This window comes from Macrobrachium rosenbergii, chromosome 40 (genome assembly GCF_040412425.1).
Source record: "Macrobrachium rosenbergii isolate ZJJX-2024 chromosome 40, ASM4041242v1, whole genome shotgun sequence".
Lineage (NCBI taxonomy): Eukaryota > Metazoa > Arthropoda > Malacostraca > Decapoda > Palaemonidae > Macrobrachium > Macrobrachium rosenbergii.
The window spans coordinates 23289002-23315606 of record NC_089780.1 but is presented as its reverse complement, the minus strand read 5'-3'; the positions used below and the strand labels follow the sequence as shown (position 1 = coordinate 23315606).

The 26605-nt window shown below is 34.8% G+C and overlaps 3 protein-coding genes across 5 annotated transcripts in view; 2 read left to right on the top strand and 1 right to left on the bottom strand.

Annotated features, from left to right (window-relative positions):
* Nucleotides 1-4916, top strand: part of LOC136826240 (glutathione hydrolase 7-like) — a 53162-nt gene extending 48246 nt beyond the window's left edge. For both annotated transcript variants that reach the window (XM_067083342.1, XM_067083343.1), the window contains exon 13: nt 4234-4916. The gene's annotated coding sequence lies outside the window, so the exon portion shown is untranslated. The remainder of the gene's footprint in view (nt 1-4233) is intronic.
* flr (actin-interacting protein 1 flr) lies at nt 188-16644 on the bottom strand. Of its 2 annotated transcripts, XM_067083339.1 has the most exons (15): nt 15838-16150; nt 12885-13006; nt 12039-12129; nt 10801-10948; nt 10292-10475; nt 9907-10062; nt 9288-9518; nt 8815-8917; nt 8091-8201; nt 7771-7874; nt 6979-7137; nt 6389-6478; nt 5158-5338; nt 3449-3581; nt 188-2047 (listed from the first exon to the last, which is right to left on the bottom strand). In XM_067083339.1, exons 1-14 carry the CDS (start codon nt 15851-15853, stop codon nt 3475-3477), a joined length of 1803 nt encoding a protein of 600 aa, XP_066939440.1. In that variant the 5' UTR covers nt 15854-16150; the 3' UTR covers nt 188-2047; nt 3449-3474. The 2 variants fall into 2 exon arrangements, with proteins under 2 accessions (XP_066939440.1, XP_066939442.1); XM_067083341.1 differs by lacking the exon at nt 3449-3581 and having other exon boundaries at nt 15838-16644.
* A 3018-nt stretch (nt 16645-19662) lies between these two features.
* Nucleotides 19663-24513, top strand: LOC136826238 (gastrula zinc finger protein XlCGF57.1-like). Its single transcript, XM_067083338.1, has 3 exons — nt 19663-19789; nt 20978-21048; nt 21942-24513. Exon 3 carries the CDS (start codon nt 22913-22915, stop codon nt 24284-24286), a length of 1374 nt encoding a protein of 457 aa, XP_066939439.1. The 5' UTR covers nt 19663-19789; nt 20978-21048; nt 21942-22912; the 3' UTR covers nt 24287-24513.
* Nucleotides 24514-26605: the final 2092 nt, after the last annotated feature.

The following is a 26605-nucleotide window of genomic DNA, read 5'->3' as shown; positions in this document are numbered from 1 at the left end:
GGCAAGCTTCAACTGCACTAGGAAATACTGCAGCGATTCCCCATACAAAGTTAGCATATCGAAAAGTGTTTGGGTTTATTCCATATTCAGTAGTTTTTATAAAGGTTTTACTCAAATAAGCATTTATCCATCTGGTATTTTTGTTAAATGCCATTCATTAACACTGAAATTAAAGAAAACCATGGGAAGCAATGGGGCTGTTTATTCATATCAAAATGAAGGCGCAAAAGGTGATACCGTATCAGGGTTTGGCTAAAGTAGAATTGTGTACAGTCAGTGAAAAAACTGCGACAATTCACTTTATAGTTCACCAATTAAATCTTGTCACCAAAGTTGCTGAGGAACTAAACTTTTACATTTCTCCTTCAGCAATTTGAACTTCCATTTCCTTCATGAACTACAAGGAATAGTGTTACTCCTTCATGAACTACAAGGAATAGTGTTACTGCTTCTATCACTGTTTGCACATTTACAGAACACTACAGAGGACAAAATTTTAAACTTAATACACTTCATAGTTATAAAAGATAAAGAAAAAGCGATAAAAAATAGAAGTTGGAGGGGATCACATGCATGAAAGACCTTGTGAAGTTCAAAAAGAGGTACCCTTAAGCAGACACAACCTATTATGTACTTAAATATAACATTTGGTTTCAATAATATTTCTACCCTCAAAAAATTATCTACACTATGACAATTGTGGAACTTTACCGATATCTTGTACACATAAAAAGGATGTTTTAATCTTACATGATACAACATTTGCAAAATTCAAGTTGGATACCATGCATTACTTTGGTAAACGATTTAAACTAAACTCTTTTGTGCATGGAAGACGAATATTTCACAAATGTTGATCACCACTTCGTGTTTAGATCAGCCTCCATTGTTAACTCATTGTGTGGTTTTGATATGAAATGGAGTTCAGTAAAAATGGGTCATGAAATTAAGCATAGTCATTCATAAAGCTAAACCCTGAAAAAATTTACATTTGTAAAGCTAGTAACCTTGTATGTAGATGCCTCATGTTTAGAAGGTCAAAACTTGTCCCAGCAGCATCTTGAGTAGGTCGTGTGTGACCTCTTCCACTCTTTCGTTAGAAATGGTATGATGATGATGATGATACAGAACGTCAATCATACAAAAACTAGATAATCCACTAGATTTTAATCATTATAAAAAGAATCCTGAGTAATGTATGATTAATATAAAATAACAAAGTTTTGATAGATCGCCTTCTGATCGAGGCTTTTGAAGTGCTGAAATGATTGTTGTAAGCTCACTTTCCCGAGAAACCTTTTGATGACGAAACAATTATCAAGGTAACATATTACAGACAATTGAAAGAAAAACCCCTTAAGCAAAAGCAAGCACACTGAATATATCTGATAGGTGTAAAAGCATTTACCAGCAAAACTATTTCACCTCAAAAAATAATAATAATAATAATAATAAAACTGGCTTCCATAAGCAACACTGTGCCTTGAAACTCCTTTGCTGCATATATTACAGTTGACTAAAATCATTCTAATTTCCCAGGCAAACTATGATAATTTGAAGCATCTAAAATAAACTGCTGTTTAAAACAGGAAATGTGTGAATATAAAAATAAATTACAAAAAGTTTGTTGTGTTCTTCAAATGTCTTATTTCAATGCAGAAAAGGAGTTTAAATTAAACTAAAAAAAGAGACTCCCAGTACTAAATAAATGCACTCTTCAACTAATTCTTCAAAAATAATGAACACTAAATCATTGCAATAATCCAATAATTCAAACCCTACCATATTGATCTTAAATCATAATCCGAACTTTCCCATGTATTTGTTAAAAACAAAGTACTCGGATTTTTCCCACACAGTAATTTCCATTACTGTATATATTAATCAAATTAGTTACTCCATAATAATATACAGTTTTGCTTTCATTTCTCAATATATGATTAAAAATTAATGCTCCACATTTTCACTAAGGCATCGTGCCCAACTGAAATCAGTGTTTCTTCATCCAACCACACTAAACCTGTCACCTGTGACTGAGGATGTGAATCTGCAAAAGAAAAAAGTCTTGGTATTAAAATATGGACATTGCAAACTGTGTCATGTATTTTTGAAATCTTTACAAAATAGCAATGCTTACAAAAAACTTATGAGAAATCAAAACAAAATATTCCAGTCCTTGGTATCACTGTACAAAGATTAGTACAGGAAGGAGAGAGAGAGAGAGAGAGAGAGAAAAAAAAAAAAAAAGAGGGACGAACAATCAATGGCCTTTGCTTTTTGCTTGAGCAATAGTAAAATTTTAAAAAAGATGCCTCAAGTTGTCAGCTGCTACTTAATACCCTCCATGGCAAAAGGCAAGTTTTTTCACCCTGGGCGTTGACATCTAAAAAGTAAAATAAATTTCGGGAAACAGCAAAACTGATTACAGTGACTGATGTACTCATATGTGTGCTTTCAAAATATGTGGTACTCCATAGTAACAGCAAATGAACTTTGTTATTAATCGCAAAATGAAATTACTTTCAGCAAACAAGAAATTAACACTGTTAAAAATTATACACCTGCTCTATGCATTTTTTTCACCTACAATATAATTATTACTGACATCTCCTCACTATGGCAGCAAATAATTAATAAAGTTCTATGATCGGGTAATGATGACTGTCGTAATGATGACGTCACAGGCGGTAAATGTTTTCTGAAATGTCTACTCAGCCCCAGCAGTTTTGTGTTCTGTCTTTTACTTTCTGTACATTTTGCTCTTCGTTCCTCAAATCGAAAACTAAATCCTTACCAAATACTTCAGTGGTTTGTCTAATTACTATATTATTATTATTATTTAAATCATGCAAAATTAAAAGAGTAAGAACTAGTTAGCTTAATTATCATCATATCTTTCCAATGGTAAACTAAACCCATTATTCTTGCACAGCTGCAAGAGAGCAAACCTAGTTTCCGTAACCTCACAGTCTGAATTCATGAAGAGGGAATTAGTATGTATTAAATGTCATTTCAGTCCCACACAGGCAACACCATAACACTCCAAAACAGGCAAAATATTAAGAACAAGACATGGTACAGTATATATCCCCAAGGGAAACACATTAAACAATGACCCCTTGAAATGTTTAAATTATCAATGCTCTCAACAGAGTACAAAACAAATCAAACATTCCTGTCAAGGAAGAAGCACCCAACATTCAGGTAAAGTGAATATCATATTACAATAGGTAAATATTGTACACTGTTAATTAAAACCACACTGCTAATGACTATCATTTTCCCAAAGTGTTATTAAAAATTTCCCAAAGTGCTATTAATGTAACACCACACAAGAACCTCTACACGTTACCACCAATTAGAAAAAAAATCAAGGGAACAACACGCACCCCACATACAAAACCTGCATTCTCAAACAATGCAGAAACAAGGATATAAGTAACCTTACATCATTAACCTAGACATGGCCAGTGCCTAAAACTGGACATCCCACATTTTAACAATTCCATCGTGGCCAGTTGAAACCACTCTCTTGTCGTTGAGCCACACTAAGCCTGTAACTTGGGCTTGTGGGTGGGAATCTGTTGACAAGTTAAAGTATTATCAATGAATGAAATAAAAGAAAAGATTAGCTTTTATGAAAGGTCATAACTGCTGTTGTCATCCTCTGAAACTAAATTAGTAAACAAGAATTTAGGCTGATATAAATAAAAAAAATTTAGTTGAAAAAAATTCACACTGGAACAGGCTGTAATATAAATATATTATGCTGTAAAAATGTTACCAGAGTAATGGTTCAATACCTAAATAACTTTAATAGTATTAATCTTTGAGCTTTGAAAAATATTTTTTTACCCAGACAAAAGTTGGGATAAGTAAAACCAACTTCCAAGAGTGTATGTGATTGTTTAGGACCAAATAAGTCAATATGTAGCAACCCTTTACAGAAACAGAATTGTGCTCGGTAATCACAAATGAAGTACAGTACTCTTGTATCTTCTGACATTAAGAATACTTAGTAGACAACTCCAATTCAAAATATATTCTTGTATTAGTAATATTTTCATTATTATTTAAAATGCCCAGTAATTCTTAAACAGTGCAATGAGCTTGAAACAGTTTTCTAATGACACTGTTCAACTTTTTTATAATTCAAATAAATATTCATTGCAGCAAGTCTTACCTTTCCCCAGTCATGTTATTGCTCATATTCTTATTTCTCTTATTCTGCAGACTTGGACCTCAACAGAGCAGTGAAATTTACAACACTGATCATGACAGGACAGAAGTTCCAAAGGAACAACATACACCATGAAATGGATTGTATTTACATGTTTTGTCCTTAAATATTAAGCGGAGTCCTGTTGCACCTAGGGAAGGTTACTATATTTCTATCTTTCTAACAGTTAAATTATATAATTCTACAATATTAACTCGGTATTTATCCATTTGTTCTTTGGTGTGTCTGCCAAAACCAAAGTTTACTCATCTCTTGCTGACAGCATTTGCACCTACTATATTTCTCTGATTGGTCTATATAAACTTAAGTTTTCATGCTTGGAAAATAAATATATTTTCTCCCAACAAAATTAAGATAAACTGCCTTTCCAGTGACAAAAAGTTTAAGATATTTATGTCAGCTAATGTGCTGTAAAGCATATTGTTATAATTTAAGGTACATGTGTGTATATATAACAACTTTATTATACCAGTAATTTTTTCCAAAACAGGATTACACTGTATTTTTAACAAATTTTTTTTCTTAGTGATATACATCCTATACATTGTATATATCAGGTAGATTTAACTGAAAAATTATTTAAATTTTGCTACTGTTTTTGGTCATTACTAAAGTAACATGAACAGTAGTATTGTAATGATAAAGTGTTAAAATAATAAAAGCCATTATGAACAAACCTAGGTATTTCACTTTTGGGGTTGAAAATAACTTTTACCTAGCTGAAAAACCAAATATTCTCTAGTACTGAACATGTAACGATGCAATCATTATTCTGGATTCCTAATGATTTCCATGGAAATGGAGATACACACTAAGACTACCTAAGGAAATAAGGTAGCTGCAGTTTGGCTCAAATCTTCATCAGTGTCAAGAGCTACCTAATGTTAAAACAACAGATTCCAAGTATAAATACTCACTCTTGATGATGATATGCTTGGAGGGTTGGCTGATACTCCAGATGATAATCATCGTATCAAGAGAACCGCTGGCTACTAAACGACTATTGGGGCTCCAGGCAATACAGTTGACTCGTGCGTTGTGGAATCCCCATTCAATTTTGTTAAATAATTCATATGCTGGAAGCGAGTATACAATCACCTGGAAATATGGAAAACTTATAATTTTCATAAAAAAATAAATAATTCCTGCCACATATAAAAGAACTTGGAAAAAGATATTAAACCTGTATTTGACTTACTGACATCAGGAACTTCCATTTTTTTACTGATCTTTTTACATCATGGGTGCCTGCACATAGGGGCAAGGGTGGGGGGCACTTGCCCGCCTGAAATTCTTAAAAAAACAAAATATATATATATATAGAGAGAGAGAGAGAGAGAGAGAGAGAGGCAAACGATAAACAAGGAAGTCCTGGTCAGCAGACTCAATTAGCGCCGAGAGAGAGAGAGAGAGAGAGAGAGAGAGAGAGAGAGAGAGAGAGAGAGAGAGAGAGAGAGAGAGAGAGAGAGGCAAATGATAAACAAGGAAGTCCTGGTCAGCAGACTCAATCAGCGCCTCGAGAGAGAGAGAGAGAGAGAATTATCTGCATGGCCCATACGCGAAAGGCATGATGTAACCTATATCATTTCATAATGATTTCAAGTCACATTTTTATTCATTACAGAAATGCAGGCACTGATACTGTTTTTGAAATTAACCTGCAAGTTCAAAGGGTCAAAAGTGTTTGTCTGCTTGATACTGGAAACTATCCATGTATGTATTAAGATTTGCCCCTCCTTGGAAAATATGCTGTGGACACCCATGCTTTACATTGCTAACCAGTAATATTACAAGGTGGATAGTGGGGCACCTAGATGGAAGACCAATAAGCTCCCCAAAACTGAAGGAAAACTGCCCAGCAACAGCCTCTTTCATGCTATAAAACTAGTCAAACCCTCATTTATGACCATACTCAATTCAACAACAAAAGTCAAGTCACGACAGAACACTCAAAATTGAACAGGAAAAAAGCAAGAAAATCCTAGCTAGCTAATTTATGGTCAAGTTATGAGAAAGAGTTATCTGCAGACACTTTCTGATGGCCACCACCTACAAACAAGGTTACTAATATTCTGGAAATAAGAGAGGGTAGGGGGTTGGGAGGCAAACATTTAATTACCATTTACTTTTGTAATAACTTTGGCTTACCTTACGGTTAGCATCGCATGCCACAAGGTACCGGGTATCTGGAGAATAAGCAACATCAGTCACAGCACCAAGATGTTGTAGTGTAGTTTTCTGGAAGAAATACAAATGTTTGTACATGAAAAGTATTAGCATCTTCAGCTTATGGCTTGTCTTTCACAAGTTAGGATACTTTTACTTTGGGGAGGGAAGGGATCTGGTTAAATTATTAACAACTACTACATTCCATAACATCCTTAATAGTATTGTTGATATATAATTTTTCTGATACAAGGAAACTTTTGCTGAATAGGAATGAAAGCAGCTGCTCAAGTTGGCAAAAGTTTTTGTGTTTAGAAGCTCACAGAAAGCCTTAATTAAACTGTCTTATTGTTAATAAAAAACGAGTACATGAATAAACACGATGATAAAAATAGCAGTAAGTAAAAAATTTACTTTAATTTTGAGTTCAGGATTAAATACATACTACAAGGGTTTTTTCATCCAATAACAGGCCTGTCCTTTGGGTTATGAATATTAATTCAGTGTTATGGTTGTAATACCTACTAATAATATAAATAAAAAATTTACATGAAGCAAACATTACAACTTACCTCAGTTAGTGTGTTGTCTTTCAGTGTGAAAATGTGAATAAGATTGTCAGCACCTCCTACAGCAATTTCATTGCATCCCATTCCACTGGCAGCAATGCACAATCCATCCCAACTGATTGGGAAGCTGCCAACCTTCTTGTCATCTCGAATAATACAAATCTAAAGTAAAAGAAATTAATATGAATTTTTTTCACACTACGAGTAAGTTGTAAACTTATCTTTTTTAGTACTATCCGTGTTTCCCTCTTGAATTAAGTACATTTATTCATAATTTAGCATCTTTTTGACATCTGGCCAGTGGCATGCTTGCCGTTACAGTTACTGTGAATACAGCACTTGCAGGCTCATTATTCCATCTATTCATTCAAGTGAAAATAGAACATGACAAAATTAAAGGCAATTTGTCTCAAAAAGAACGATGGTTTCTCTCTACTCTACATCCCAGTTCTCTCATTTTTATAAGTATTATTTTCGTCACTGTTCCACTGAGGTCTTACAGATGTCTGCACTTAACCCCCTCAAGAAATCAGTTAGAAAAAAAAAAAAAAAAAAGATGGATTTGCCCTCAAGTTTTATGGGAATATTATCCAACATGTATCAAGATAATCTAAAGTCAAATAATAAATGAGTGATCTTGCCTTTTCACTAACAAATAATGAGAGTAGCACAAAAAGCTCAACTCAGGGTAGTTCTTCCTGCAAAGCCAAAACCTGTTGCTACCTAAATGTCAAGAGTATTTGTAAAATGAATATGACTACAATGAACTGAATCTGCATAATATAAATGCTTTACCTCTTTGGTTGTAACGGCAATGATTCCATCTTCAATGGGAGCAATCATTTTAGGCTGTGAGCCTAGAGAAATAGATGTGCCATTGTACGTACGTTCAACTGGATCTACAGAAGAAGAAAACTGCTTAATATTTCGAAATAAAACACATCCACAGTACCCAAGTTATGATACCTACAATCAATTCTTTGAGCAATGAATCTTATCTTTAAATTATTTCTATTATTCCTCAAAATAAGACTATTATTTTTTCAGTATAAAAGTTGCAATATTAAAAAAACAATTTTCAATCTGCAATAAACAGAGTAAGGCGTCTTTCTTACCTATTGCCTTTATAGTGTCATCAATTCCTGCTGTGTAGATGAGACTATCTTTAATAATGAGTCCACTAACATGATTACCATGTCCCTTTCCAGCAATTCTTTCATTCTGGCCTGAAATTACAAAAATATAGAATTTTATTCTTTCATCCATGTATAGTGAGCTCATTATGTTTGTTGCGTAAAATGTGCTGTGGTGACTAACGTTCTCTGCACTCTTTTGCCTGACCTAGCTGTTTTTGCTTGCAACACTAAGCAGGCTGTTGCTGTAAACAGTGTCATTTTCTAGCGACAGGTTTAATACCCACTAAGTTTGCTAGGAAGTTTTATTTTGGCTACAACTAAACTGTGGAAGTTTGCCCAGTACATACTGTACATTGTAATTCACTGATCAAATGAAAGGAGGATGTGTTAGTAGTTCATACATCTTTGTGTAACAGTAAATTACAGCAGAAGATTTAGTTGCAAACTACAATGTTCTTCAAATAGTGCAATAATTCATTTGTAAAATTTTTCAGGACAAAAGTCATCTGTATATTTTCCCTCTTGCAGATGTATGAACCAACGAAACTTCTTTTGGTAAATGGGAATTACTTTTTAAAAACTTGAAAATAGCAACTGGCCACTTGCAAGATCCACTATATTCTTGCACCTCTGTGGGAAAATTCAGTTTAATTTTCTTTACTTATCGGCAATGAAATGTTACAAGAGACAAAAACTCCATTACCTGTCTTGACATCCCAAGATGTAACAGCTCCATCAACACCTGTGGTATATAGGGTGCTGAGGTCTGCTGACAGTGCCACTCTTGTGATTGGTTTGCTGTGACCCTATATAAAAAAAATAAAATTAAATTAATTAAGCATTTTAAAAACATGAGCATAATCAAGGAACATATATATGCTACTTCAAATAACTTCTCCCTTTGAAGTAAACTTTTAAATCTACATCATGTAAATTTTTAATGTATTACTTAACTATACTTAACCATTATTCCCAAGAGGAACAAGCCTGTAAGAAATAAATATTTCAAAAATTGAAAACATCTCATCATGAAGATTTCATGGGTTGATATACTGTATGTGCATATACAAGTTTCCTAATGAACAGTGAAGGAGTTCCAGATTTTGATGAATATAGTTCCACATAATAATAAATGAAAAACATCAACAAAAAATCAAAAGTTCCCTGCCACCTTACCTTTATGACTTTCTTTGGTTTGCTTGGATCTGAAGGATCTAAGTAGGTAATGAATCCAGAAAGCCCAACAGAGATGAGATTATCTCCAGACCAGATACAAGAAACCTGTTGATCTTCTACGTCTGAGCCCATTTGGAATTCTGTGGCCTCACCGGATTCAATGTCCCATATCTTACAGGATTTGTCACCACTGGCAGACAACAACTTTTTACTATCTGGACTCCAAGAAACCTGTTTAAAAAATTGATAAATTAAAATATTCAGCATGTTATTGTACTTGCAAACATGTATATCAAGCCAAGTCACTTGATGCAAGTGATCAACAGCTATAAAAAAATCTAAGATTTCATGTGGAATAAAGGTTACTTTGGTAGTGACAACATATTGTATTGATAAATATTTAAGTTCCAGGTCAACTTGAATCTCACACCACTTTGAATGCTAAGAACAACTTACATTTACAACTAGGTCATGATATTTACTTACACAAACGTTAAAAACCTTAAAAATTTTTTAAAAATTCATTACTTATATAGATAGTATATTTAAACAGTCAACTTGAAGGCAAAATGTTTGCCCCTTTACAGAATGGAAAACAGAAAAGTCAACATATACTTACAGCGTAAATTCCACCCTTGTGAGCTGGACTTCCTAATTCTTTTTTCATTTCTCCTTCTTTTCCATCATAAATGAAGATCTTGCCATCAAAACCTCCTGTAGCAAAATACTCTCCATCTGGAGAATATCTAACTGTCTGCACAAACTTTGTATGATCCTACATTAAAAGGAAGGAAAACAACAAAATTAATTTGGCAAAGAATAACAAAAATTTTTGAAAGGACACCATATGCTTATTGTCTCTTCATTCTCAACATATACAAAAATTAAAAAACAATACTGTACATATGTGTATTCCTACCTTGACACACAAGGAAAACAAGTGACATATTAAGCTCATATATATGTAGCATACCAAACACATGAACAAAACCTTGCATACTTACATTCTTTGTGCATTTAAATGTGAAAGGTGGACCTTCAAAAAAGGCACTTTTGTTATCTTCCGATCCAGTGACGATTCTGAAAGGTCTTGTTGGTTTCCAAGAGACAGAATTTATGGCTTTTTGATGTCCTGATAAATCGCCTTTTACTGAGGCTCCTGTGTCCATCATGAAGACGTGGGCATATCTGAAAGAAAGAGGACACCATAACTGCAGACTATGCAACATGTAAGATTTATCATGGAATGTACATAGATTGCTACTCAACTTTTACAATGACCATCAGTTATTAACTAAGACACTGCTCATTGGTCACTAAATCATTCTTATTTACCTATTGTTCTTTCTTTTAAATTACTTATGATTAAATGCCAAAAATATGTATCTTTTGAGAGTGAGATACACTGTAAACTGTGTGAAATAAACTTGTATATTATATTTAAACAAAATATATCAGAAATATTACGGTATCTTTCATGCAATAAAAATTAGAAGACTCCCAAATTACTCACTTGCCTCTGCCTTCACCAGCAACACAAATTCTTTGCGAGTCATGTGACCAACATAAATCTCGAATAGCTCCGCCAAGTGGTTGATATTCCGCTTTTAGGAGATGCTCTGGATTGACTGTATCCCAAATGCGGACTTTGCCATGCTGATCTGCATAGCACAAGTTTGTCAAAATTAATGTATTACTGGACTAAAAAAAAATTCTTAAAATATATAACCAGGAAAATTTATCAACAATTTTAGTGATAATTAAGCAAACAAAATGGCAATCATGGAAAACCTAGGTCAAGAGTATACTTTTCCTCACTCAATATAAACCTATTCAAGTGTTGTGCAAAGTTCAGTCAAACGTAATTAAAAACTAATACTCTGATAAAATAAAAGTTTAAATAATAGTATGCATCTTATATACAAAACCCTATATTCTCACTTGGGTCTACCCTAAACCATTATTTGAATGTCTGTTAGCCATAAAAGGGCTGAAAAATGGTACTTCCAATTAAACTAACAGATCTGAATGCAAGTATTAAACATTTTGCAACTTTTTAATGGCTTTTAGCCATCTGTGCAAGCAATCAGATGGGCAATAGTCAGCAAAGGGCAAAGGAGATTCCCTCAGCATGTGCTTAATACTATAACATAACACAAGAACTAGCCTGGAAGAGTCACAAAGGTGGTCATGTGCATGTTGTGGTAAGAGGGGAGGGGGTAATTTTAGCATTACTTCATCAAATTTAACAGTGTCCAAGATGTTCAGGATTGCAAAGCCTACATGAAGTAAGGAATTTTATGTCGAGTATGAAAAACGGCTAACAACAAAGAGACAGACAATATGGATCAAGTTATGGTGGAGAGGAAGACATTAAAAAGATCTTGAGCAATTGTGTTACCTTGACGGGACAGCTATCTTTCTCAATTTAACAATTTCTTTCAGTTGGAGATATGTTTGCACTGAATAAGGCTAATGATCATTAAAGGGGCCATTTTGAACTAAGTCAGGAAAGTAGCCATGTGGATGCAGCAAAAAAAGCTAAGAAGGTATACTCAGTACTAAATACTGAAGGTAACAGATGGGGTCCTAAAATGCTCACAAATGCAAAATATACACACAGGAAATTTCCTGAGAAGGGGGAGGAGGATCAATATGATGAAGTGAAGTGACGGGCCTCACTGTCCAAAACACAATCTTGTAACAGGAAGGATTATATGAACTTTCTGGTACTTATTAACAATAACTTACCACCAGAACATATGTAGAAACCAGATGGGGAGTACTGAGCAACATTTACTTGCACCGAATGCTCAGTATACACATCTGCAACTGCCGGATTCTAGAAAAGAAAAGTATTTCTTAATGCAGAATTCTAGGCGAGATGAAAAGCATTAAAAGATACTGCAGGCTAATAATGAATTTATCCTGTTAGTCAGTGACTGACCAATCCAATAAAAAAGTACAATATGCCCATGGCTGTACATACGTGAATTTAAGTAAAAACCCAATGATGAAGAAACCAACGAGCATTATTAAGAAGCACACACCAGTTTCAAAAGCACATAATATCCATTTGAGAAGTTAATAAATTATGATAAAATAATATATCAATTGAAAAATTGAAGCTTGTAGTTATATTTTGAAACAAATATTGTCTTACACATTTTTAGCATAAAAAATTTCAAGTACAAAGCCAGCTTTTGCCACAGGCTTATCTACCTAAAATATAAAACAGAATTTATAGTACTTTTAAGGCATCCTACTTATCAACTATCATACGTAAGTGGCTGATAATCTGTGCCAAAATACAGTACCTGTTTAGGGAGTTAGTTTATACTAATCTAAATCTCAATTCACATTGAAATATACTAGTCAATTTAATTTTTAAAGTAAATCTACACTGCAAAAACTGTAAAATTATCATCCAAACAAAAGTCTATTATGGTACTCTACAAGCAGTATATATAAAATATTTCTGGGCATACAGAAAACAATGTCATCAACTTGAAGCATTACATAGAAAATATTTTTAAAGGACTTCACTGAAAGCTACTGAGGATTATCCACAACTCTGAAACAGATTAAGATTCTTACAGCGACATCTCGAATGATGACAGAGTTGTTATTTGCATAAAGTAACTTCTTCCCCTTCGGATCAACATTCAAGACTATGGGCTGGCCTCGCTGAGTGCGGGGCAAACATGCCCAAATGGAAACTGCAACAGAAAAAACATTTAAAATAGGATACATAATGAAATATCTAACCAAATGACATATACTGTACGGTAAGAAGTGTGGTACCTCATCACAGTAAATAATGGTAGTACCTCATCACAGTAAATAATGGTACAGTAATTTAAAATAGGCAGAATTTGAATAGTTATGTAAAATATCTCAATCTCTTATATACTATAAGGTACTGTGACAGAAATTCACATATCTTAATAAAGTATTTCCATCTTACTTAAGGATAATCAATAAAAATGTTGCAATGGATATCCAAACTGAAACTAAAGAAAAAAAAACTATAGAACACTCATGACTGTGAATAACCAAAACAATTATACAGTATAACTTTCATAGTTGCTAAGTACAGTTGTATCATATTAATGGTTTTAGGCAACATATAGCCTACCTAGGAGTAGTTTGTGTTCAAACATTTACTAATCGATGCAGGTTTATACCAACCATGAAATAAAAAAAAAAACACTTTTGTGCAAACATTTAAAGATCCTTACCTGCAAACATTTACAGACCTCTGGCATGGATGTTGTGCAATTTTTCATCACTAAATATATTGTTCATCTATCATTACTGGGATATGAATGATGAATATCTGTAATGTCTAGATATTTCATCATCATAAAACCTTTTACAATGTCTTTTCCCTTTAAGAAATTAAATTCAACATGAGTTCTCTCTACTCTCTTTCATCCTGTGTTCGTTCTACCTGAATTCCCCTATGTGCAGGCATTCATCTGTCCCTTTAGTACTCATATACGGAAACTAGCTCCACGCGGGCCACTTTTTTTCCCCTTCTTTGTAGCTTCTTCCACGACAAACACCAGCAGTCATCTCAAATTCTTATGATACACCTGTTATTCTCTCAAGCCAGAATACTTATCTGTGAAAAAATTCTACTTTCAACCTTTATTTCATTCTGGACTTGAAAATATAATTTTCCTGTTTTAATGTGTGCTCTGAATGTTTCTGACATTCGTTTCATGAGCAAATGGCCAACCGACCAAACCTAACCTAAGGTACTAGGTCCTTAACCTACTGCATGATATTTTGAAAACATTCCATGAAATAACCTTTATCTGAATGAGAACTATCAAAGGGATTAAGGTCCTTGTATTTACTCATTTTGTGTTTTTCCCCCATCCAAAAACCCCATTTTCCTACTGTAGTCCCCTGAATAGTAGGAAACACGGGTGGAGTCCACTATATCTAACAGTATACATTTGCTAAGGAAACGAACGTCAGTAACATTCAAAACTTATTTAAACATATGAAAATTATTTTTTTTGAGACCTAAAGGCAATAATGGTTTAGAGTTGAATACTACCCATTAAGGTAATAAAAAAGAAAATCATACCTTGGGTTTACTTTCTAATTGTTGAATATACTTTCGTATCCACTGTAACCTTTGCACAAATACATTACACTATGAGCCACCATCATCACTTACTATTCTTCTATGTTTTGTCTGTTGCATGGCATTACTGGTAGACTAAGTCCAATTACAGTGGCAGCTTACATAATGGGATAAGCCCCAGCTATGGTCAAGACCTTGCCATGTAAGTACCATGTATTTTCATAATTCATGAATTTTTCTATACCCCACCTGATGATCACTGCTGACATGAGTCATTATATCAATATGGTTTCTGTCATAAATAGAAACATGGATTTCATCCATGAGACTGATTCTAGCTGAATGCAAAGGATTAGCCTACCCTATACACCAGGTGTTCGTAATTCTACAGAAGAGCACTGCATGGAGATCCCGTTTATTAATATTTTTTTGACTAGATAATATAGAAAAGGGTGGATATAATGTAGTACAAACAAGATAATTTGAGATATTTACCAAGATAATTTTATAAATTTGGTTCTTTTGTTTAAGTTTTTACAATCACTCCCAAGGGGTCAATGCTAAACACTGTGCCCAGCGGTGCTTTTCTGTAGGAATACCCAGGTGTTCTAATATCTACCATAAACTGACAGGAGCAAAAATGGAATCAGCTATATGTTCATTTCATTCATTTATTTATCCTGTTAGCCTAAGTATCAACTTATCCGTGATGAGTATAAGATTAGGTCTTACAACCAATAACCTAACCTAACCAAGGGTTCTCAGCCTCACTGTTCTTGGGTACATTAACCCTATAAACCTAATGAGTCATTTAAATTGTTTATTAACTTTATTACAATCAAATTATTCCCATTAAGCGACAGTATAGTTAGTTCATATGACAGGGGGCACTTTACCTGACGGAAATATTTTCTCCTTTATTAAAATACACATATAAAATATATTGTTCGGAAATCGCTACGATTGAAACTCAAAATGTTTAATATATAATCATTAAATCACTTTCATTAAACAACAGTATAATTAGTTGCTATGAAAAGAAGTACTCTAACCGACGAGAACAATTTTCCTTGATTAAAACATAATAAATATAACTCGGAAATCCCTACGATAAAACGCCATAGCAACTACGATTATCCCAGGGTCTAAAATATCAAAAGGGCCCCAAAGGTGTAAGAATAAACTACAAAACGCCTACATCCGGATTTTCTAATTATCTCTGCCCAGGACCCGTCAGAGGGAGGGTACGGAGAGAGAGTGAGAGAGGACATGGGAGTACCCAGGGGCACCTTGTCCTGTCATCCACAACAGCCAAGATACTGCCCACCTATTTCCTTACAATTCTCTCCTCTCAGGGGCGCTAAAACTCATATTTCTCCCTCGGAATATATCCGCAGGGTATTAATGTCCTTAAAATTACGTAATAAAGGGAAATATGGAGAGACTTACCGTTATTGTAAGACATTTTGCGAGGACCGGTCGTAGAAATGTTCTGTCTGCAGACGCCGCCACCCAGCCCATTTACGGGGCGACTCGTCCGATTACGTTATCAGACACGTGTGTCTATTTTCGTCTCAATTACTCATACTAGCCATCATATGAAAGCAAGAACATATATTTGACATTATAATTAATGGTTCTTTATAATTCAATACCCACCAGATGCGTGAGTTATTAATAATTGTCCCTACGATGTCTATTTTCAGAGAAATCGGACGAAAGGGAAGGTTGTCTCTTGAAACGTTTAAGAGAAAATGGGGAAAGTCGTTCATGGAAGTTTTCTATGAATAACCTCCGCTCGTGAGAGACACACGATGTCCATATTTGGTAAGCCTTATAAATTTCAGTTCGATTAATGCCGAATTTTTCTTCATGAGACTATTAATTGACTTTCACAGGATGCTGGGTAGGACTATAGTTTGCGTAACAGCCATCTTCAAAGAAAAAGTAGGCATTTCGCCTATCGAAGGGAACATCCTGATCAAATATCACATCAATCTAACTTATCCTTGCCTTTTTACTGCCCAAACGAATAGAGTTTACTAAAAAGACTTAAGAGAGAGGTAACAGAACAACATAAGGTTGCACCTGACGATCCTGATGATGAAAGAACAGAAAACGTGCCCTTCTGTTTCTCTCTCCCTTTGTAAATTCACCGACTGGTCTTGTGAAACAAAGAAATAAGGATGCAATCCTTCACGCTTCGTGATAATCTCGAAGCCAGGACTCGGCGAATGAACTATTCTACGTAATACTGCTCATTCGTTCCAGCTGGCAAGTGTCAACGACCTTTTGGAACACGGTACCTCCATGTTTTGTGGTACGATTGTGTGCAAACGGAAAGGAAAGGTTGAGAGAGAGAGAGAGAGAGAGAGAGAGAGAGAGAGAGAGAGAGAGAGAGAGAGAGAGAGAGAGAGAGAGAGAGAGAGAGAGAGAGAGAGAGGAGAAGGCCTTTTTTTGCTTATGAGTCATTGGCGGAAGATAACACCTGCTGTAATTTCATTGTACCCTTGAAGCCGTTTCTGAATTATCACCTTCGGCAGTGCAATTTGGGGGTGGGCCACTTACATAACACTTCCGTTCAATCATTTATTATTTCCAGGTCATTAAGCAAAATTCTTTTTGTCCCAAATCATAACAGTTAAGATGTACTGGTCAATTCTTACGTTAATTTGGTTTCCGTTCAGTGTGTAACCTTATCTTTAACACCTCAAGGCTTACCATCTGCAATGCACATTAGAGGTTTCCTTCATTACGTCATAGGTTTTCCGTATGACAATCTCCTTACTATGTTGTTTTCTTTTGTCATTTTAAAGTTAATTGGAAAATATGGTATCTAACTCTTCTTCCAAGCTTAAAATAACAATTAATGGTTATTTAATTCCATTTAATAAAGTCCATTCACGTGCATTCTTTTAACAAAATACATTTATGTTTATATAGAGAGCTTAGATGATAAATCTCATTACTTCCAACAAAAGCGGTTTCAGCTAGAAAGAAATTCAAAAGTAGTCCTATAGGCCTATTCAAGCGCCCTCTGCTTTCAAGCTTTGGAAGTCTTTCCTGATTCTGTTCTTTTTTTTTTTAATAGCATCACCAAACAATAGGTTGGTCAACTTATTGTCTTTTGCACTAGGGAAAAAAAGGTGCCTGTTCACAAAGACTCCAGTCTGAAACAATGACATAATCTCCTTTCAGTGATCCCCAAGTAATAACATTCTTTATTTAATACAAAGTATAATGCATTTGAGAACCAGACAGAGTAAACCTCTGAGGAACAATATATATTAATAGCGACCAAATTTCCGTTGCGAATGTTTTGCGTGAACCATTAACGGTAATCATGAGAGGATTGTAACTGTGAGTCTAGAGAGTTTATAACCAAGGTACGCGTTCAGGTCTAAGTTGGATTTTGCAAAATATCAGAAGAATTTTAAAGGAACAGCTTATGTACGTGTGTGTTTGCGTATACCGTGCATGAGTGAGTTTGTGTGTGTGATTTGCGTTATAATGGCAACAAATCCTTGAGTAACGTGAGTCCTTTTGTGGTTTATTTCAACGTATCCAAGCATAAACCACAGCAGCGATACCGTGATACCACCTCTTTCGTGATTTACTCACGCATTTTGCAGAAGAAAACAGTACTCATTTTCATTCATAACATGAATAACGCGTATGCAGTGAACTTTACTCACAGTGAACTTTGTTATGATTCTCAGTCATACGAGGTGACCGTTAGCTCTGTTAAAAAAATTAGCACTTGCTAATGATAAGCAATGAAAGCGCTGTAGAGTTTAGTATTATTTAGTTTTGTGCAAAGGCCTCACAGGCAGTGATGGTTGATTTTTGTCAATATATACGGTATAAGTGCTCACTCTAAAACTGGTTAAATACGAATTACCTGATAGTTATATATTTAACGATCGAATTTAACATTCATTTTCCACATATCTAACGATAAAAAGACAACTAGTTAGAAATTTGAGGTTTTAAGCAGGCGAGACAATTGAAAATCAGCCTACCTAACTTATGACACCTAACCACATTAATCGGTGGGGCAGGGTCTTTCCCCTCTTGACTCAACTCTTAACCTGACCTTAAAGGTCATTCACTGGGGTTATCCCTTTCTTCTTTTGATTATTTGCTAGCCAAGCATTTAAGAGACATATAAATGGTACCTTTGTCAGACTCACACCAAAAATCCGTGGAGATTTGGTGACATTCATGCGAATGTAAATCGTTATCTCAGCTAGAATACTGATTAAGTCAGTGACTCATGTGTTACCAGACTGAAGTTTATTTTGTCAATGCTCAAATCAATAATGTTGCATGAGTTACCGGATATCGTATTGAAGATTTTGCCTTAATTATGGTATATCTTCATGAGTGTTCTATTAAGATACTTGTGATTTGTTGTCTAACTTAAATTGGATTAGTATAACTGTCATAATCTACCTAAACTACTTACTATGTGAAACTGCAAATTATGCTAAGTAGAACGGCAATATTAATAAAAAGTGTTGCACTTTGGGGTAGGATTGGCTCTGTGGTGTTTGCGCTACACCAGCCACTTTTTAAAGCTGTAGTAATGTTTAAAATACTGGCTATGACTCATCAAACTATCAAGTCTGGATGTCCAAAGTGTTCAAGAGATTTGCTGCACACGTTAATAGTCAGCAAATGGTGTCGACAAAAGACTAGGTACAAATGGTTTCAAGTTACCTGGGCCAGGATGCACATCGAATGTACATCTTAGAGACACCAGATTGTATAATAAACTACACCATGATATCAGAAGGATTGAAAATATCAACTCTTTCAAGAGTAAAGTAAACTAATATCGTGTGTTTTAAATGATGATAATATGGATTCGATAAGCAACTGGGAGTATGAAATAAGTTTCTTCGAATGTATCTGAAAACTATGCGTAAGTGGGTAAACTGAATATTTCTTGTCGTTAATGGAAAGCAGTACTGTTATAAAGGTAGTTAATGTCTTAGGGAAATTTCAGTAATCAATCAGCAATATATATCACCATAACCGTTCAGCTTTCATGTTTAAGGCGAGAATCCAACATGGCATCCATACGCAGTCATATAGCTTGGGTGTCTTTCCTGCAGTTAATGATAAGCTAAGCTATCTTAAGGCAGTTTCAGAAGTTCATGAGCATTATGTTTTACCTTGATCCAGCCAGATCCCCCGTTTTAAAAAAACATAATCAAACATGGCAGCCGTGAATAATCACGTAGTACATGTATCTTATTTACGAATGTATATATATCATTGGTCAGGACAATTCGGATCGTCTGCCTCCCTCCACCTTCTCCGATGTAAACAATCTGTCAAATCTCATCGACGTCCCACAATTTGTTTACCTAAAGGTGGACACGTATTTTAAGAGGTATATCCGTCATTGATAAGTGCATATCTTACTTATTTTAATTGCATTTTTGTTGAATTAAACAATAAGGAAGGGATTTAGACTAGGCTATCTATTAGTTTATAGATTTAGATTTTATAGGCTTGCGTACCGCAAGCCCCGCCCCCCCTCCACCGGCATTAGGCCTGGGCTAGTAGGACTTCGGTAGCTTAGGGTGTGTGAAGCATGGATTGATTTTAAATTAACTAAAGGCAGTTTGGTGATTGCTATCTCATACATGGCCAGTAATATCGGAAATTCTTTATAGGAAAAGGGGGCGAAGCCACACTCCCCCGGCGAAAGTAGGACACAGTGTTCTAGGTTAGGTTAGGTTATGGCAGATTTGGAGACGAGGCCCTTAGCAAAGACGGCATAATGCCCTATGTAAGGTTAGGCTAAGGGAAATTTGGGTTAGGTAGTATTAAGTGTTTAGCACCATTTTTAGCAATAACATACTTATAACCCCCTTCCCCAGTCAGGGAGGGGCTCCGGCAGATCATACAATATCAGGTGAAGCTTATAGTTTTTTGTTTTATTAGTTTTTTGTTGATAAGGCCGATAAGGTAGCATACGCCATCACCTGGCTGTAGACTAAGCTAAAGCAATATATGGTCTCAGTGGTCATATCCTAGCCCAGGACAGACATGTCAGATTGGAGAATATTGCATAAACATGAAGAAGCATACACATTTGGGATGTCAGCCTTAGCCTAAGGAGTGCTGTTAATTATAACAGCCTAACCTCATTCAGCACAAGTTAGCGCAGGCTAACTCGATCTACCCTAACTTAAGCTTAAGCAACCTCAGTCACAGCATACCAAGTTAAGCCTGATGTCTGTACCATTGCTACTTCCTCAGTCTCGTATGTATATCTTGACACTCATTCTTTTAACCCTTCTCCTCTAAATATCTTCTTACAGTCATCGTCATCTAACCTAAAGGTTAGGCCAGTCAGAGGTAAAACTCAGGGGCCTAGGCATAGACTCTCTGTAGTTATTAGCCTGTCTTAAGGCTGTTTTGAAGTCAGAATCAAGAATCCTCAGTCAATTGACAGTGAGAACACAAATGTTATCTCCAATATTTTACACAAGTATGTTATATGTTTGTATCGACAGTGAATTAAATTTCTTTTTATGGCTGTTAATGAGAATGCTTATTTTTATTTGTTTAGGTACCAGAAGAATTGGAAGTCTTGAACCTCTGTAGATGAGAACAGTGAGGAGGGCAGGAGGGCCACTGGAGGTAAGTGGATATAAGTGGAAATGTCGTCACAGATAAGATAGGAGAGGCAACATTCTGCAGAGACCTTTTGTGTCTTAAGGGATTAGAGGTGATGATGTTGATGGTTTATATTTAGTCTTTTGGCATGACACATCATACTTCTCTGTGAATCATGTTCTTCAGGTAGCATTTTTATGTATTAGCTGATTTTCCCTCTTCAAATAAATATATGTAAGTGGAAGTTATGATAATTAGTAAAAGCTATTGGTATATTAATATAAATATTAATTTTAATTTTCACATTACAATTCTCAAATCCTTACTTAAGTTGTCTGAAGCTTTTGTAAAACTTTGCATTCTTTTATGATGCCATTATTGATTTTATCCCATAAGTTTTTCACAAATTATGAAGAGATGGTAAGCTGGTGATGGGTTTGTATTGAAGAAATTAAATTATTATAGACATTCTGTTCTCATAATGTTTATTGATTTATATTAATTGATAGTTTAAGATTTCTTTTGTGTGTAAAATCTAAAGGATGGAATGAGGGTCATAGTACATAATTCACAAAAATGCCTAAAAACTGGAAACTGAATGTGTGTATTGTATACTTATACTATGTCCTTTATTGAGCTACATCTATTCCATAAAAAACATTCTGTCTGCTTTGATTTTAAAGCTTATATTTATAGATACTCTGCCCTAGATTCTACTAATATGTGAGGCAGTACTGTATTGAATGAAATTCTACTGAATGGCTCATTCTTTGGTTCATTCACTACTAAATTGGTAAATGAGTCACTGGAAAACATACGAAAACTTTTTCTTGGTGTTTAAATGTATTTTTTGTGTTGATATGTAGTGGTTGGTAACAGTATGTATGGTAGTTGATCTTTCAAATTCTTTCCAACAGAGACGGTGCACAGAAAAATTCAAGAGCTGAAGGCGGAACCAAATTGTCACCCTATAGCAAATAGTTCATAGACTGGCATCTTAGTAGCCAAAAAGACTTGCAGTTGAACCTTTGATTCAGAATTTTTTATTTTATGTGTTCACTTCATCTAAAGGTTTGGCGCAGTCAATGTTCTGTGATATGTTCATGTTGGGGGAGTGTGTTATGCAGCTTTTAGATTCAAATACGTAATCTGAGATACAGTATTTACTTTCATGACTAATAACTGTTACTATCCATTCATTGGATAAATTAAAATAAAAGGTCGAGGTAATCATCCTTCAGTATTAGAACTTACTGTTGTATTTTTTGATGACGCTATACTTTATTTAAACTAGACATATTTTCTTCTAATTTTTTGACATTTTATCTTTTGGTTGAACAGCCTTGCACTTTTGATAAGTAGTGTGGGCATAACATAGAGCACTGGATAATTACCATTGTTTATGTTTAGTGATTATCAGTGATACAGTTGCTTGTTTGGGGGGGATTTATGTGTGAATGAAGACTGGTTTTGCAGTAATTCATAATGTACTTCGTATTTGCAGTGTTTAATAATTCAGCTTTTACTTGTTGATGTTATTAACTTCAAAGTATAATTTGTTCATCTGTTTGTGTACAGGATGATCTAGTGGAGACTCATTTCATGTGAAAAAAGTTTCTTTTTTTTTTTTTCATTTTGAAATGGATATCTTCATCATTACTGGGAAGATGTTGTTAAGTTGCACAAAGTATTTAACAATTTTGAAAATATCACATACAGTATTTGCTAGGCCAGGGATTTATGACAATAAGTATTAACTTTGCTATCATTGGATGGCCAGCATATTAATGTTGTTATCATTGTATGGCCAGCATATTTTTGTATAACTGAGTATGTTTGGTAAGAGTAGTCTTTAAATGCAGCTGCTGCTCAAATATTGACTGTAAAGATGCTGGCATTACAACAAGTTGAAGAAACCACAAAGATGCTGGGATTGCATCAAGAAAAAGAGACCACAAAGATTTTGAGATTACATCCAGTAGACGATACATCTAAGATGCTAGCATTACATCCAATAGAAGAGTTTGTGTGCACTTTATGTGGAAAAATATATACGAAAAAAGGTAATCTTAATAGACACATGGCAACTCATGTTGGAGTGGAAGTATTCCATTGTACAGAATGTAAGAAGGTGTTTACGCAGAGTGAAGAACTTGATTTGCATATGAGAACTCATGCAGGAGAAAAGCCATTCATTTGCACAGAATGTGGTATTGGATTCAATCAGCAGCCGCATCTCATTAGGCACATGAGAATTCATACGGGGGACAAGCCGTTTGCGTGTGACATTTGCGAGAAACGTTTTACTCGAAAAGTACATCTTATAGCACATTTCAGAACTCATACCGGTGAAAAGCCCTTTACTTGTACAGAATGCCATAAAAACTTTGTTAGAAAAGAGAACTTGAAATTACACATGAAAATACATACTGGCGATGATTTATTTTACTGCAAAGAATGTAATAGAGGTTTCAACCAAAAAATTCATCTTATGGAGCATATGAGAGTTCATTCAGAAGAAAAACCATTTATATGTCAGGAGTGTGGAAAAGGATTCAAGTGGAAGGGGAATCTTGAAGTGCATTTGAAAGGTCACTCGGGTGAAAAGCCGTTCACTTGTACAGTGTGTGAGAAAGTGTTTTGCCAAAAGTGTGATCTGAAAGTGCACATGAGAACTCACACTGGAGACAAGCCATATGCATGTGTAGAATGTGGCAAATACTTCAGTCGAAAAGGAAACCTTAACGTTCATATGAGAATTCATGCAGGTGAGAAACCATACTCTTGTAAAGAATGTGGAAGGAAATTTACTCAAAAAGGTGATGTTAAAGTTCACATGAGAAAGCACACTGGAGAAAGACCATTTTTGTGCGAGTTATGTGGGAAATCGTACAGCAAAAGAAATATTCTTCGTATGCATATGAAAAAGCACAAAGGTCAGGAAATGTGTTTTGTCAAAGACTCAATTGTGATTGGAGAACCCCAGAACAACTTTGAAATGATTTTTAAAGAGGAGGATGATCCGTTCATACCCAAAGCAAGTGAAGGGGAATCTTTTGAGAAGGATCCTTTAAGCTCAGAGGCAGGAACCATCCCTAAATTGAAGAATGACTCTCAGAGTGAAGATGAGGTTACATCGTCGGAAATTGGTTCTGTTTTTGTTAAGTGTGAAGATGCTTCCTCATTTCCATATGAAAGAGACATAAAACCAAAAAAGTCCGAGTTATTGGATGGAAATTGTTCTGATCCAATATCTACTTAAAGTGCAGTGTTCCTAAATAAGTACAAACCTTATGTGCTTTTATCTGCCAAAGATTAGGAAATTAAAGTATTCAGAATTAACAAAAATAAGTAAACTTGGTATTACCATTTGTATTTGGTGATGTTAGGCTACTCTGGAGGAGGTTATCTGCTTCGGTCACTCCACCATTCCTTCAATGTTTTGCTAATCTCTGATATGAGAAGAATTATATTTAGTTACTTAGTGTTGATCTTTGTTTTTTTTTAGCTTTCATCCTTTCATATTCTGCAACCATCAAATGGTTGTAGTGTTTTTGTGTTCAATGACTTTTAGTTTTTTTGTAATGAGACATGTTAATGATGCATTCACTAGTTTTCCTGTGTGCAAAACTTATATACTATATGGGCTTATATACTATGTTTGCTGAAAATATTGTGAAGAACAGTCCTTAAGACTAAAATGAAGAGGAGACTTACATAGTACCTTTATCAACTGGTAGGATTTATAGGACTGCATTTTAAATTTGAGAATGAACCAGTTCAACGGTTCAATGTTTGTTCCACTTTCTGATGATGTTTCTGGAGAGGAAACTACTGAGTTGACAGGTCAAGGGTCATTAAAGTGGAAAAGGAAGATATTCGTATTGCAAAACCTTTGGCCAAGCACATCTCATTGGTCAAAGCCTGCAGGTCATGTGTTGTATACAAATTGTTGAAGGTACCAATCAACTTTTGCTCTGTTTTCTGTAAAGGTAGTTACAATTTGTTTTATGGGTACAATTGCTGATAAGGCCAATTTCTTCCTACAAAAATACAAACCTTCTGTTTTTACATAGGGATTTAGCTTGTGGATGCAAGCTAAATCCCCTTCAGGTTTGTATGTTATGAAAAATAAAAATTACTTTAAAAATTTGCTGTATTGATTAGTTGGCAATCATATGATTAGCCTGCTTTCATCATCACTTTTTCTCTTGTTTTCCTTCCTCCTGTGGTCTAGGAAGAATAGATCACCAACCCATTAAAGCCTGCAGTTCACTGATGGGTGAGTAGACTGTTAGGTTCAGTACACATTGCTTTATTTTTATGAATTTCTTGTTTTTCAGGTCCTCTCAAGGACAGTTACTTAATGGAATGTCTGTAAAATACATATTTCCTCACATTATCTGTTCCTTGTTTTGAGCTTTCATACTTTATAATCTATCCATTCCAAATTACTGTTTCCAAGAATTGACATAGCTATTCTAGAGAGCAAAATTTCTTATTATTATCAAGGGTATTGTTGGGGTATACATGATGATGTTGAATTTACTCCTTTTTTTTTTTTGTTTATTTTAACACATTTATAATTTATAAAGCATAATTTCTTTGATGTTAATTCTCTGATGATGTGAAAATAAACTATAGCCTTCTAGCAAACTTATGACAAACAAATTTAAGGTAATGTACTATATTCACAATTTTGAGGTCATTGGACATATTTTCTTCGATGGGTTTCAAGGTATGACTTATTTTTAGACACTTGTCTTTGGAAACAAGTCATAAACAGAATTCCTCATTCCATGGTTTGTCAAGCATACTTTCATTTCTTGCCACAGTATTGCACATGCTTAGGATATGGTTGTTTGTTATGAAGCAGGGCTTCCCACATATTTCTAGAGGAACTGTGAATGTTATCGCCATAAGATTTTGTCTAATAGTTTTTAGCAAGTATAATGTTTAGGGTATGTGTTAAGAGTCTGTTGTACCTCCAACAGTCATGCCTTATTTAGGTTCATTGTAAAAAAAGCTTACCATAATCCCTCAGTCTCTATGTTCACTTCAGTGCTAAGCAAAGAGACTGCCTAGGCTCACCTGTTATTAAAAACATGGCAGTTCTGTCAAGCTTTTGACTGATGAGCTGATAAGAGAGCTTACACCTACCATATCCAGGAATATACAGTATTAGATCTATTGGTAAGAGAGGTTTTTGCCATAGTTATGTCTAGTGTCTTTGAGTTCGCTGGTTTCTCTGACCATAGCAGTGGACATCTTTAAGTCGGTATTTTACAACTACCATAACTGAAAAATTGTGGCAAAATTTCCATGCCACTTGGGATACAGTTGCACATGATTTTGAATGAAAGATTATCTTCCCCTGAGTGCTGCTGCTCATTGTAAGAGAGACATAAAATGTTATTCTTGAGCCTAGACCTGACTTGCTTAAGTATGCTTAAGATTATTGTTAATTCATAAAAGTGCCTGAAATTCATGCTGAACTTCCCTAAAAAACTCAACTAGTTATAGGAAAACACCTTTGATTAACTTAGGTTTGACATTTTGGGAAAAATGCCATTTCATGATA

Bases quoted from the DNA above. Each gene is read 5' to 3' on its own strand.
- flr (XM_067083341.1), bottom strand. The intron at 12,130-12,884 runs GTAAGAATCTTA...TTTCTTTTCTAG, and splicing joins TCATCATTCGAGATGTCGCT to AATCCGGCAGTTGCAGATGT. The intron at 6,479-6,978 runs GTAAGTTGTAAT...TATTTCTTCCAG, and splicing joins AAGACAACACACTAACTGAG to AAAACTACACTACAACATCT.
- LOC136826238 (XM_067083338.1), top strand. From the start codon at position 22,913: ATGCTGGCATTACAACAAGTTGAAGAAACCACAAAGATGCTGGGATTG.